Raw genomic sequence first — 15,696 nt, 5'->3', positions numbered from 1 at the left:
TACTTTTTATAAGAAATGACTGAAATGTACTACTTGTACTACTAATTTTTCCCGTAATTTATTTGACCACTAACCACAGACCACACTGTGTAATCAAGTAATTAATGACTGACTACATTTTTATACATGTAATAATTAATGACACCAATTTTTTCAAATGTTGGTAATTACTACAGTGTTTAGCATGTTTAGTGAGTGTTAACATGTGATTTACATAAAGTTTGGTGTTTAATACTGTCAGTTTATTTCATTCACAACAATGGGTCATGCCACTTGTTTATTGTTGAGTACAGTATATTGACCTCATGTTGTCTTTTGGTTCTCCTGTGTCATACAGTCTATGTTTTTATAGAAGTATACACAAAATTGTGAAAGGAAACAGTGAAAGTGTCAAAGAGAACCTGACCAAAGAGTAGAAAAACAGCCCAATTCCATCAATGAGCCTTCAACCTTCAACACAGCGATAAAATCCTAAACCTAGAGGTGGGCTTCAGCTAGGCCCTAAATAAAAAAGTGTAGTTCAGTGAAAACGTCCTCCAAAAACTTTGGGAGAGTTTGGGCCTTGGCATCTGAAAACATGTTCAACCCCACCACATGTGCCTGTCCCAAATCATGAGCCTGTAATTCAGAGGTTGTTTTGTTACATTCTGTCATGTCGAGGCCTATTGTAGCTTGCATTGCTGCACAGCATTTGGCCTCTGGTGTAAAATTGTCTCATTGGCAACTATACCACATCTCCTTATTTTCATAATCAACATATACAGCTTTTGTCAGACTGTTGCTAACATACATGTTGTATGATTTCTGATGAAAAATTGTCTCATTGGCAATGTTGGCAATCATACCACATCTTCCTATTTTTACAATGTATACTAAAAGCATGGAAAATAGGTTAAGCTTCCAATATTTTAATTAATATGAGGTTAACTAATGTGAGTGGGCTAGAACGGGATTCCCATAGTCACAAGGTAGAAATGACAAATCTATATGAACTGCAGTATACAATGGTATAAATCCTAGTCCAAATGATTCTGGCAGCCGATTACCTGCATTTGACAATGACAAATGTCCAAAATTTAAAAATTTAATGTTTATGAGAAAAACTGTCCAGAAAGACTAAATTATTAATGTTCACAATAAAACAAGAAACAATTACCAAACATTACGTAAAAGATGTCATGTGATTTTTATTTTTTTTTAATTTATATTCCACAAGTTGACCTATTTCACACTTTTAAAGACATACACATAACTGTTGTCATAATTCATCTCCATTAAAAATATTACTATATTATGTCATCTTAGCCTGTTTACTAATGACATTTAGGATTTTTTCCCCTTTTTTGCATAAATTTAAAGCCAAAATTACATTTAATTTGCAAAATGTCCATGTTGACCGATTTTGTTTTTAACAAAAAATATCAGTTATCAAAAAGTTGATTTTTTTTTTAATTAAGCAGTGATTTAGAGATCTTTTAAACATGGAAAATTATAAACAATCAGGAAATGTAAAATAATCCTATCAAAACATTATATGACAATGAACTGCAAAAAAAAGTATAATTTCCAAGATTGAAATTAAGTACAGCTCTTCGTAAGAACCAGGCAGGGTGCCATATACATGTGATTTATGAGGGTTTCAGATTTTATCTATAAATGGCCTAGAAGAAGCAGTAACTGAATACTGCTCAAAAAATAAATATGAGTGGGAAAATATAAGTGGTTGCCATGGTAACGGACACTCTATTTTTTGGTTGTGGAGCATGGTAAAATCTTCCAAAAATCAGCTAAATCACTACAATTCAGAGCCTGATTAGGAATAGAATCAAGCATTTTTCATTATTTTTCATATGTAACATTGATACAACTTGGTTTGAGCATCATTTTAGTTTAGATTGCATGGAAACCAAATTTGTAATTTTTTTGAAAAATTTTGCCAAAAAATGCATATTTTCAACTTTTCTGAATTTGGGACTTTTGCGAAATTATAAAATTTTCTGTGGTGATTTTCAGAAAAGAGCAACTGTGTATAGCATAGTTAGCACTTTAGTAATGAAGTTTGGATACTACTTTACCAAATTAAATAGAAAAAAGCTTGGGACTTTTCTTAGTTTTATCTCCATAGCAACCGAATTTTTCCTTGGAAACGGAGTTATTTTTTCCAGAATATTGCAGTTTTAGAGCTTTAATGTACTGAGTTGGTCCATACTTGATAAAAAAAAAATACATTTAAGCATAAGCTTACTCTAAATTATCATCGTTAATAGTTGCTGACCTAAATAGTTACCATGAAAATACATATTACCCATAGTAACATCTATTTTAAAATGTATCAATAGAAATTTATGTAAAAAAAATACATTTATTATATATAGACGGTTTTTATATTCAAATTGGAATATGACTGCATGCTTTGCTTCACTCACAGTCTTGTCTGTATATAATATATAATGAAACATTAAGGTAAGAACCGAAGGTTAGGGAAAAAAAGGGGGGGTAGGTTTATTTTGAAAAAAAATTCATACATGTAGATTCTTGAAAAGATAACGTTTGGTCGGAGAGTCTGATTATGGATAGAATAATGATAATGAATAGAATCAATTTTATTTTCAGAAATTTCATATACATGTATAACATCGATATAACTTGGTTTTAGCTTCAGAGCTTAGTTAGTATTGCAGTTCAACCCCGACGTTTAGATTTTTGTTAAAAAATACTTAAAAAGACTTTTTTTTTCGAAATCATGAAGTATTGTGAAATAATCAAATTTTCTCCTGTGTTTTTCCAAAAATTGAGAATATGTAAATCTTTCTAGCATTGTAGTATCAAAGTATGAATACTACCTGACAAAAATAAATAAAACATTGCGTGCGGCTCTCATGAATTTTATCACCATGTTAACGTATTTTTCCCTTGGAAACAGAGTTATTATTAATTTGAATTCTGCGGTATGGGGAATTCAATGTTCTCAATTAATTCCAAACCCTTATGAAAAGACATGCATTGAAGCATATATATGAGCTTTAAACTGCAATCGTGCTGTATTATTACAACAGTTGCCATGGTGACAAATATCACCCATAACAGTCAATCAAATGATGTATAATATAGTTTATGTAAAAAATTACATATAATTATGTTAGTAATTTTCATTTTTTCTAATGGGAATATAACTGCATGCTTTGCTTTGTTTCACTCTCAGTACTGTCATGACTGTCTTTGCTCATTTAAAAGACTTAACAAATTTTAATATATACACTGTTGCATTTTGGGGGAGGAGTGGAGGTTGGGTATTTTTTGTTTGAATCTTTCATAAATAAGGATCATGCACAGCTAAGGTGTGCATTAACTACCTCAGATATACTGCAAAGTTCAAATGTGCTCTTAACCGATCCTAGACTTTGAAAGGGTATAATTCCATAAAATAAAAATAATTAGCTGCGCCATGAGCACATGTTACGCCCGTCGCTTTTTCAAAGAATATTAAGAAATAATATTTTCTCAATGTCATATCACAAATTCATGAAAAACTAATGGGAGGTTATGTTGATAGATATAAACCTGGCGTCACCAAAGTTTCATAACTACTCAAAGCATTGTCTGAAAACTGGCATATTCCCCCTTTTTATGATTAAAATACCATTTATTCGTGACCCAAAACGTATACAAATTAAAAGTGAACTCCCGTTAATAAAAATAAACAATTTATTGAACGAAAAATGGAAAAAAAAATGGGGAGAGTTTAAGATTGCAAAGTGAAATTTTTTTTTCAGTTTATTTAACTTTCTAAATTGAGGTACCTTTCTCATTGGATCATCTTTATCTAAGCATATAACCTAAGGGACGAAAAGCAATACATCTATATTTGGTTATGATTTTGCATACACCTTTTTGTAAGTACACCAAAATGGAACTAAAACTGTAGGAGATGTAGGTTGTACGTCAATTACACAGCAATCAAACGAAAAAAAAAAACCAACTAATGAAATTTAGCAGGCAACATAAAGATTTCAACAATACTAGTAGTTATAGGTGTCTACACATTATGTCAAATTCTTAATTATTACTGATTTATCTGTATAAAGATTTTCTTGAGGATTAATTTATATATAGTTGGGATCCTGCTAACATATTTAACCCTGCCACCTTCTCTTTGTATGTGCCTGTCCAAAGTCAGGAGCCTGTAATTCAGTGGATTTTGTTGGTTTATGTGTTACATATTTGTTTTTCATTCCTTATTTGTTAATAAATAGGTTTTCTTGTTTGAATTGATTTACATTGTCATTTCGGGACCTTTCATAGCTGACTATGCGGAATGGGCTTTGCCCAATGTTGAAGGCCGTATGATAACCTATAGTTGTTAATTTCTGTGTCATTTTGGTCTCTTGTGAAGATTTGTTTTAATTTGGCAATTATACCACATCTTTTTATTTTATTTGAACCGAAATAATAAAAAAATAAATACATGAAAGTCGAAAAAATATTATATGGTATGTATGTATGGAAACCAACTTCCTGACGACTAAATAACTGACGGACTGGGTGAAACTCATGATATGAGACAAATCTTCACAAGAAATGAATTGAAACAGAAATAAATAAACATATGTCACCCTACGGCCTTCAACAATAAATAAATCACATACCACATAGTACCATATGCTTTGTAAACAGATATCAAACTAGTTGGAAAAAATACTTAAAATAAAAAGGTCATGATTGTTTAATCAGAAACTGTTATGTTATTTGGCATATGATATTTCGGTTCATTGATTTTTTTCGGCATATCAAAGAAAAACGGGCACTTGTCTAAATGGTGTATTCCTCCTATTCACACTTTTAAAAATCACTATTCCTTCAATAGGTTTTATTAATTATAAATTGGTTTTATATAACAATCAAGGTTAATTAAAAATTCACCTGAGATTTACCTGTATTTTTTAAAAGGTAATATAGTTGATACACTGTTTAATGGCGGATCCAGAAAGAAAAGGGTTGGTGTTGGTTGGGGGTGGGGGTTGGAAACCCCCTTTTTTGACGATCAAAGCATTTGAATGAGAGCATATAGTTGGACCCCCTCCCCCCATTTTACTCTGGATTGGGCCCCCTTTTTAAGATGACTGGAACAGCCATTGCTGTTTAAGTGTATTATTTTGATAAAAAGTTGATACACTGTTTATTTGCAAACTGTTTTTTTTTTTCTATAAAGCGTACCTTAAAATAAAGAACAAGTCAGATAGACAGAGGTATACGTAATATATGATTAAAAAATCATTGAATTTGTTAATCTAAAATTAGAAATGCAGCATATATAATAATTTATCAACACAAACCACTGTTGTTTCCAATACACACCAAGTATCTGGAGAAAAGCACAAGGAACAGGAATTTTGGTTCTGGTATATTTCACTGTACTGCCTTCAACAATGAGCAAATTACATACTGCATAGTCAGCTACAAAGGGCCCCGAAATCACAAATGAACAAACAAATCAATGTGACAAATATATTGTTTTGATGTAACACAACAAATGACAACCACTGTATTTCAGGCTCCTGACTTGGGAAATGTACACACATATGGAATGTGGCAAGGTGAAACATGTAAGTGGGATTCCAATCCTCCCTGTCAAACATAAACACAAAGTGGAAATGGCCGGCTACTTGTATATACCAACAACAAAAAGACACTAAGAACATATCTGGAGTACTTCAGTTACTGAAAGCTAATTTAAAGCCAAAACAACAAATAAAAAAAATTACACAACTAATTAGACTGCATGCTCTTTACTGACTATGAAACAAAATACTGATGGGATCATTTCACAATACTGGGGCTGAGACTACACATCATCTAAAGGAATGGCAAAGCAAGTCAACGAAACATTCCAGCACTTGCGACCAAACATTTAAACAAATAAAACAACTGAAACATGAGGAATCTAGGCGTGAATCATGGTTGAGGCCTAGATTCCCCATTAATGCCCCACCAAGAAGTAACAACAGTACAGTTTGGCGTTGCAGCCACCCACCTTATTCACAATGAATAGATAAATAAACTGTTATAGGCTAATATACTGTGGATTTCTGTGTGTGTGCTACAATGTGTGATTTGCTGTAGTGCTGTTTCTTGTATTGTTTGTTTCATATTATAATGCTTGCGTGACTTTACTTTTGAATTTGTGTTATAAAAGAAATATTAGATAATTTGCTTTATTTCTTTATTTCGATTGTTTAATGCTATATGATCATGTTTTTGTCTCTTTCACTTATTCAGAATTTCCTTCTATTTCTTTCATTTTTATTTGAATTAAAAATAAAAAAATCAGACATATAGAAAAATAACCTATTTCCTATCCCAAAAAACATTGGCCAATTAAAAGTTGATTAAGTATAATCCTTTGTTTAGATAAGTTTTCCTCCTATTCCCACATGAATTTTTCACTTTCCTAACCAGATTTATAAAAAATCAGTGGGAATAGGAAGAACGAACCGTTTAAACAATGTTGAATATCTATTTATTTAAGATTATTTTTCTATAAAATTTGATTTTTTTGCATTAAATATCTATCTCTGCCATAATATGTAAAAATAATATACATAACAGCACTCCTTCTAGTCCTAAGTGGCATTGTGTAGGTCTTTAGTGCACAAAGGAGTCCTTAGCAGTGTTTAGACGTACCGTTAACTTTTACAATTCTAGACCAAAATAAAATTTGAATTTGGAGATATTGAGAAAAATCCAGGAATACAATTTTTTGAGGAAACCATGTACCAAATTCAGCAGTCCTATATTATTAACTCTGTCTCTCCATCTAAAATTTCTATGCCGTACTTTCTTATTACAATAAACAAATGACCCTTTCATGAAATCAAGAGATATGAGTTGTAAATATAGAGAAATATGATTTTTGTTGATTATGGTTGAAAGAAGTCCGATTACAGGGCTGCAAAACAGATATTATAAGGTACATAATGGTTTGTATCAAATCTGAACTTTTTTGTTCCCAAGGTAACCAAAAGCAGATCAAGTGTAAATTAACTATCTAACTGTTTAGTATATTATTCAAACTCCATTATTTATATGTATCCAATACCTAGAAAACCATGTATTTGATGCTGATTCTGAATTAATTTAGCAATTTCAGACCGGTTGCTAGGGCTTTCTTTTGGTTGCTAAGGTCTTTCAGCCTCTTATATTAAAGCTTATATATTTTTTTTATCATTTTCAAACAAATCATAAGTTTTATTGTCTGTTAAATTACATTAATACAAACAAAACAGCAAAAAGTTTGATAATGAACAAGTATTATGTTTTATCATTTTTATGAATTTTACCAATTTTTGTTGCCATGGTAACAAAAAATTTCAAAAAAACCCAGATAATTTTTTCCTGTTTTTAATAATTCAATGTACAAACTTTAAGATGCAACCATAGTTTATAATGACTTTGTCTGCTCAATGTTAATTTTTCTTCATTTAAAGTATGATATTTAAGCTATTTTCAGAAAATGTCAAAATACAGATTTTTGCACCTTTTTAAATACCATTTTAGCCTAATATCAAAAAAAAAATTCACAAACTCAACATCAAAATATAAACTTCATATAATGACTAATTATATGTTGAAATTATTTCTTTTCTTGAAATTGTCATTATCATGAAATTGCTGCAACAAAAAAGTAGACATTTTCCAATTTTCATGCCTGATTTCATCATAAATTCCTAAAAAAAATGGCTGCATGTTTCCATAGCAACCGTTCAAGAAAATTAAAAAAAAAAACTTGCAAACTTTATTTCAATCTTAACTACCTATTATATAAAAGAATTAAGCAGTTCTGAGACATATGATGAATCACCCCCTGCCTGGATCTTACAAATAGCTGTACTTAAAGCTTACAAAATTTTAAATTGCAAATAATTCAGGTTACCTTTCAAATTAATATTTAACCGAGTTTCAATATTTTGCACGATTTATTTAATTTGTTCAGTTAGCATTTAAATATCAAAAAAACTTTTCTGAAATTAGAATACATTATTCCATTATAGGTATTCCAACCGTTTAATTATGTAAGGGTGTTTCTCCTTCAACCTTTAGATTTTAGCCCCACCCTTTGGGTTTCTCATATGATGAATTCTAATTTTGAGGTAGAATGATCGAGACACTTAATCATTATAATTTTCAAAGACAATAAAAACACTTTAATTTTCAATCATAAAATGATAAAAAATTCGAACAGATTTATTTCAGTACACAGTACTACAGACATACACATGTACATGTATGCAGTCTTCACGCTGAGTGGCAGCCCAGGCAGCGCAGGCTTTTAAAATTGCTCTCAGGTCTGTAAAAATCATATCTACAGGCCAACAGAATCTAACTAAAAAATTTCAAAAATTGAGTTCTGGGCCTGTAGATTTAACAGTTCATCGTAAAGACTGTATATGTATTTAAGAGTAAATTGCAAAAGGTACATGTATACATTGATTGAAACTTCTAAACGGTTAACCCATGAAATTTTTCGTTGGTGATCCCTGTATTAAAAAGAAATTGTGTTAGATGTTTTGAGAGTTTTTACTATGAACATGATAAAAGTGCTGGCACATAAACAGTACATTTTCACATATATCATGTTTTATCAAATTTTGACTGATCGTTAAAAATCTGTTTTATATTTTTAACATCACTAAATAAGTATTCTCTAATGAATACATTATAATGGTCCCTATATCTACCAAAAATTTTATTTGACGTTTTTATTGCCTTAAGAGTAAAACACTGGAAAATTGTTTTTTAATTAAAAATTTCAGTAAGAAAATAACTGAATGGACAATGTTTTTGATCTACCTGTATTTAATAACATAACAGATTTTATGTTCATTTCTAATGTCAATTTCGTCAACCAATTAACCCATTAAAATGCATTTGCATATATAATCAATGTAAGTCTGGTTATTAAATGAAATATTTTACATAGCTGGAATAAAATCACATCATCCAAAATGTCATAGGTTTATGTTTTTACAAAGTTGTGTCACACTGCCAACCACTAATATTGACAGATATATATCTAATGTTTACTCTTGTTTTAAAGTTACACATGTACACAAATTGATCTTTTTTTTTAACATGAAACAGACCCAGTTTTAACCCACATATTCGTATCTGACATCATTCAGTTTAACCCGAAAAGACAAAAAAACGTTATCTCTTACAAATTAAATCAAAGTGATGAATTAGCCAACACCAATCAAAACAATTTTCTGTCATTATATGTTTTTGTTTTATACTAGTATACACAAAGTTAAACTTTTATTAACCAAATTAATTTTCTTAGTCAAGCATGCATGTAGTTGCAAATTTGTACTGCACACCAATTATATAAATACTTTTTTATTTAAACTTAAATCATGTTGAATTAAATCAGGAAAAATTTCATCTTGACAATTTAAAATATAAATAAAGATAATCATATGTTCGAAAATTTCAATTACATGTACCTACATGCATGACATGTAAATGTATATTACAAAATATATACTTAATGTTTCAATGAAATATGTTGAAAATATTCCAGAAAGAAATGTATATAAAGTGCCTATGAAACATGTGAAATGGACTATTCAAAAGAACTACTAGTATTTATATACTTATGATACAATTAAACATCTGTTACAACAAGAAACTGGAATTGCAGATCTAGAGTTCTTAATCAGTGGTGGTAAAAAGGTCCTGATTGCCAAATTTTGCTAAGAACCAACACCATTTTGGCATTTTGCAATAGAAATAAGAGTGAGGACAAACAGATTCCTCCAAGAATCACCAGGGATAAAAGATTTCAAGATTTCTAAGGTTGATACAATAAAATATTAGCCTGGGTCAACATGTACAGGTCTAGTCTATTTTGCCCTAAAGAAGTATGTTAATCAGGTACAAAGACTTATTGGCCAATAAGATTTGTCCAAACAAAACTCTTCCTGGCTTCTCTTGTTATTTATATCCTCTATAAAACAGGCCAGTTAATAAAATGCCAGCCCAAAATATAAGCCCAAAATATATATGTATATACGTTTCTAGTCTCCTAAACATGCTAAAAGAAAAAAGAAAATGTAGGTTAAAAAAATTGTTTTTAAATATTTTAAATGACTTAAAACTTGTAGAGAAATGATCTGGACTTATGTACATGTACATGTATATGATGGACAGGAAGCACAACTAAATATTTGTTTGGCCTAAGCACTATTTTAACCCTTGATGAAACACATGTATCTTTACATGTAGTCTTTACAAAACATAATAATAACCATATGAGATATGATAATAATACGTCTACAGATAGGATATATTTAATATGGCCTTGAATCCCAGTGTCCAGGTCAGGGAAATCCGGTCTGATAGTGTCCTAAATTTAAACAAGACCCACCCACCTACACACTGAAGATGAATTCATCCTTGACAGGTTACAAACATATCATGTTACAAGTTTTATAGTTTTCAATTGAAATTTAAATGAAACAAGCCTATCCTACTGTTAAAAGTTCATACGATCTTTTTTAAAAAGGTGTTCTAATAATCCCTCCTTATCTATAATGGTATACATTGTGATAATAGCAGGATAAAACATAACCACAATCATGTAATATATAATGCAGTCTGTTTGAACTCATATTTGTGTCTTATGTATGTCAACTGGAAACTTATAACAATTATATTAAACAAACAGGAACAGACAAAGATCGATACAATGGAACAGATTGAGAGAAAAAAAGTAGTTCAACCTGTTACATGTATATAAATATATTTACTATAACTGTCCTACATGTAAGACATTTAAATACACATGCAGTGCAGTTACTACAATCATTGATAAACAACAATAGGCAATTTCCATAATCTTTTCTGAAAGACCATATATATATCTTATAACTTCTTCTGTTACATATTTAAGGATCTACTCTTTTATAAACAGAATCTAAGTTTTTCTCAGAGTTTCAGTCTTCTATACTTGTATATTTTTTTATGGTCTTAAATACATACTCTACATTTTTGAAAAATGGTAACTACATTGTAATAAGGGAAAACTCCTATAAAGTAGACTGAAAGTATTTGCCATTTAACTAATTTGTATATATCTTATAAAAATTGAGAATGGAAATGGGGAATGTGTCAAAGAGACAAGAACCCGACCGTAGAAAAAAAACTACAGCAGAAGGTCACCAACAGGTCTTCAATGTAGCGAGAAATTCCAGCACCTCGGAGGCGTCCTTGTCTTGTTTTACACTTATATTAAAACACATGCAAGATATATAACACAAAATGTTGACCAGCATATACAATGTATGACCAAAGGACCATAAAATTAAGAGAAATGTAACATAGTAGATGTACATGTACCCTACCAAACATAAATCTTAAAAACAGTACACATGTCGCATCAGGGTTCTCAATAAGGATTTTTGAAGGCGAGTCCAACAGCAAGAAGAAAATATTTTATTGCAATATAGTGTAATATTTTAGTCTCCATGGCCTAACAGATCAATGAAATGACATTTTTAAACTTTTGCTTTAAAATATTGATATATATGTTTAACTGTGTTCAGTTGAATCAGTTCATACAAAATATTTCAATCTTGATACATCTGTGGACTCACCAGTTTTGAAAATGATGAGTCCAGGACTCATGGACTTACCTTAGCGAGAACCCTGTAGCATGTGTAGTTGACCTTATCCTTACAGTATCTGAGAAATGAACAAAACCACAGAACCATGAAAATGAGGGCAAGGACAGATGTCATTATATAGAAAATATATAATTGACCTATTGCTTATCATGCTAATAGAATTTGAGAAATAAGACCAAACCACCAAAAATTACAAATGAAACAAGAGGTCGAAGTCAGATAAAACTTGCAAGAAAAGGCATGTAACAGACTACATGTACCAGTACACCTTACAGTCATTCCACATGCAAAATACAAATGTACATGTACTAGGAGTGGACAAACAATTTAGTTATTTGATTTCATTCAAAGATCTTAAACTTCTTATTATTCTTAGTTCTCTCTAAGTTGTAGTTGCAACCAAATTTCCAACAAGAGTTTAAATTCAGGATTCTTAAGGTTGGAGTCAAGTGCACTTCCATGAAGGGGGTTGGAACTCACAACTTCATTATTGCCTATTGGCCTGCTAGTGATTTATACAGTAGTAGAACTACATAGACCACTTGGTCACTGAGGCCCTCATTAACGCTGGAAAATCATGGACATTGGTTTAAAATAAGGGTATGTGCATTGCCAATGTGACAATTCAACTATCCACAGGAGTTCATAAAATGTACAAGAAAGCAACATATCAATCATGTATACATGTAACAAGTAGTTACATGTACATGTATTATATAATGCCTTCAACATTACAATGAGTAAAACCAACAATGTTTAGTCAGCTTTAAAATATATGCAGTTAAGCACTGCATTACTTGATACATTTGATATGTTGATCCTCTTTCTTACAATCAATTTTTACATCACATGTTCATTTGATGAAGCTGTGTACAATATTTTGCGGGAATATGAAAATTTTGATTACTGATTACAATTATTATCACTTCAGCTGTAATAAATTGTACAATCTTAATGAATTTGGTCCAATGTGTGCAAGGGGAAGTAACCTACTTACTCTTTAGCCAATTCACAAGAAGTAAAAAACAAATAAAAAAATTAAGAAAACTAAGGGGCATAACTCATGACCAGACTGTTAATGTGAAATCTGTCAAATTAGAACTTCCTCTGTAGATTTATGGGCATTGTGCTATGTTAAAATCAAAATGATTTAGTCAAGTGGTACTTAACTTATCCACAAAATGATAAACTAACAAAAAAATATTTTTGAGATAATATAGAGGATTAAGTTTTGAATTATTGCCAAAACTGTCCAAATTGAGCTGTACTCTGTGGTTCATAATCAAGATAGTGTTGAAATTTAAGAGGCACATGTACATTTGTAGCATTCAAACTCCAAGTCAAATGAAAAACTAAGAGTAGATTTATTCTGGCAATGTCTGGTTTTATACATATATTAATTCAGCTGGTGTACATGTACATGTATCTGTATCTTTACATCGAAGGTACCAGTTCTGGCTTTAACTTGATGTCAGGGTTAATTTATACATACATGATGTACATGAATGCAAAAGCTAGTGAGTGCACTCTTTTTCTTGAAAGTGAAATATCCACACATTAAGATTGGGGAGAAAATTTTAACAAGCAACTGCATTTACATTTTGTACAAATGTAAAACTGATATAATGCTGTCATATTATTCTCTGATTCAACTTTGTCACTGATCCTGGAAAATATATTTTAAGGCACAGTACTAGTGTATAGACACACAAAATTTATGTGTAGCAATGATTCCTTTTACCTTAATGCAAACTAGTGAATTTACAATTGTTCACAATCTCTATTTCAATTAGTTGTGTAAATGTACATTGTACAATGTAACTCAAGTCATCTGGAAAAGCAGTAACATTCTTGACCAGGCTGGGTTTGATCCAGGATATCAGGTGGAAAGTAGCAGTTCTTATAGATTCCATGTTACAATGTAAAATTTACATGTTCATTTGCAACCAATTAGTAACATATTATTTAATGGTGGTTAAAAGTTATGGAGCTAAGCTACCTGCTAGGTTTGATGATGTTTAATAAATGTTAAGTATAATACAAAATGTATGTACAATGTATGATGACTTGATTGGGGTGCATGTACATGAAGTATCCTAGAGCTTCCACATACACAGTCACAGGAACTCATTGTATATGACTGCCTTATTTGCTGTGCAACTGAACTACTAATATACAAAGTACATGTACATGCACATATAATAAAATAATTGTAAAGCAGTGCCTTACTGCCCCAGGGTGAGGGCTCCCACGTTTTATTTCAAATCAACTGTGCAATGTGGTTACTAATCAGAGGCAGATTTAGGGGAGGGCCAGGGGGCCCGGGCCCCCATTTTGAGAAAAAAATGGGGTTGCTTATAAAGGGAATCACTGAAGCGTGACGAAATCAGGCCCCCTCTTAGACAGCCAGTGGGCCCCACTTATGAAAATTTCTGGATCCGCCACTGCTAACTGTCATGATTGTAGAAGAAATGTCGATATAAAGTATTAAAAGTTTTTAAACTATTCTAAATCAAACACCTTCATACTTACTATTGCTTGATTTGAGGTCACGATGTATAAGAGGAATGGGGGATTCCTCATGTAAATAGTTCATTCCCCTAGCAATCTGAATAGCCCAGTCAACAAGAACATCAGGAGGGATTCTTCTGCCATATAATATTCTATTTAAAGATCCACCTGCTGCATATTCTATAACTAAACATAAGTTTGGTTCTTTTAAACAGACTCCTTTCAGAGCAGCAATGTTTATGTGATCGAGTAACCAAAAGACTTTAGCCTCTTGTCGGACACTTTCAATCGTTGAAATAACTGGTTCATCTGGATCTTGTCTTGCAGCTTTGACAGCAACCTCTTCCCCATTCCATATTCCACGATACACTTTTCCAAACCCACCAACACCAATAACTTCTTCCAACTGCAATTCATTGAAATCTATTTCAAAGGGTCGATTCGATGGAATGTTATGGAGTCCACTAGCAACACTGCTGTTAATGTCAATTGCAACAAAGTTACTTGGGAAGATACCCACTTTATTACCCACCCTACCTGTCCACCAACCTTCATCTCCTGATATATGAGAATCTGTTGATAAAACTTCCAATAGTGTACCCCTTCTAAGGGTTAGTTCATCTTCACGCCTGGCTTCATAATCAAAAACAGCTGTCCATAAACGGTTACTCGTCGTCTGAACTCGGTTGTAAGCATTGTTTTTGTTCGATGCCATCGAACTCTGGGGACAAGAGAATGTACTAGGCATTAACAGAGTTCCTAACCAACCTTATCGTGTTCAAAACAATCACCAAAACTGGTGTTGTTTTGTACTCTTCTGTCGCTTTGGCACAGAATCGCCCGGTTAATTGAGCCATACGAATTAAAATAACGTTGTTATTGTTTGAACTGTAATTTTTTCGAAAAGATGATAATAAAAACAAGTATTCCTAAGACATTTGATTCAACGTTTTTCTTGTAAATCCATTTTCATACACCTTTGTCTATTATCGTAAGACGAGCCGCCATTCTTCATGTACTTTGACCTTGAGGTCAATCTCATAGGGTAGTTCTAAAAACATCGCGACTGCTCTGATCTTTTTAAAAAGGAAGAATATAGTATTCTATAGATAAGTAAATCAATAGAGGATGATCATAGAGTAGACATCGTAGACATATAGTTGGTTTAGTAACTAGTAGTTACTAAACCAAATATATACAAATTATATTTATTTCATCTAATGTAATCACATGTTCTCTAGGAATATCAAAGTGTTATCTTGACAATTTGTTGATGTGAAAAAAAAAGGGGGAAGGGGTAAACAATTAGTGTTGGATCTGTATCTCATCTGTATCTGTATGTTACACAGTGCAGGATCCGATCGCGGATATATGCGCACTGGAAGGAGAGCAGGCTGGTTAATCCAACCTTTGGAGGGCAGCCGTGAAACCCTCAACTGTCTTTTGTCATGCAGTTTCCGCGTCCTGAGATTGTTCCACTCTACTATTGTTTTTTGGGGGAAAA

The 15,696-nt window shown here is 31.7% G+C and overlaps 1 protein-coding gene across 1 annotated transcript in view; it reads right to left on the bottom strand.

Moving 5' to 3' along the window:
- The window catches only part of LOC134710153 (mitogen-activated protein kinase kinase kinase 9-like), a 29,908-nt gene extending 14,922 nt beyond the window's left edge, over positions 1-14,986 (bottom strand). The window contains exon 1 of the mRNA XM_063570368.1: positions 14,214-14,986. Coding sequence (XP_063426438.1) covers positions 14,214-14,940 — 727 coding nt within the window. The 5' untranslated portion in view covers positions 14,941-14,986. The remainder of the gene's footprint in view (positions 1-14,213) is intronic.
- Between the last annotated feature and the right edge of the window lie 710 nt (positions 14,987-15,696).

The sequence above is a fragment of the Mytilus trossulus genome, chromosome 3, assembly GCF_036588685.1.
Source record: "Mytilus trossulus isolate FHL-02 chromosome 3, PNRI_Mtr1.1.1.hap1, whole genome shotgun sequence".
Taxonomy (NCBI): domain Eukaryota; kingdom Metazoa; phylum Mollusca; class Bivalvia; order Mytilida; family Mytilidae; genus Mytilus; species Mytilus trossulus.
This window is presented reverse-complemented; position numbering and strand designations above follow the sequence as displayed.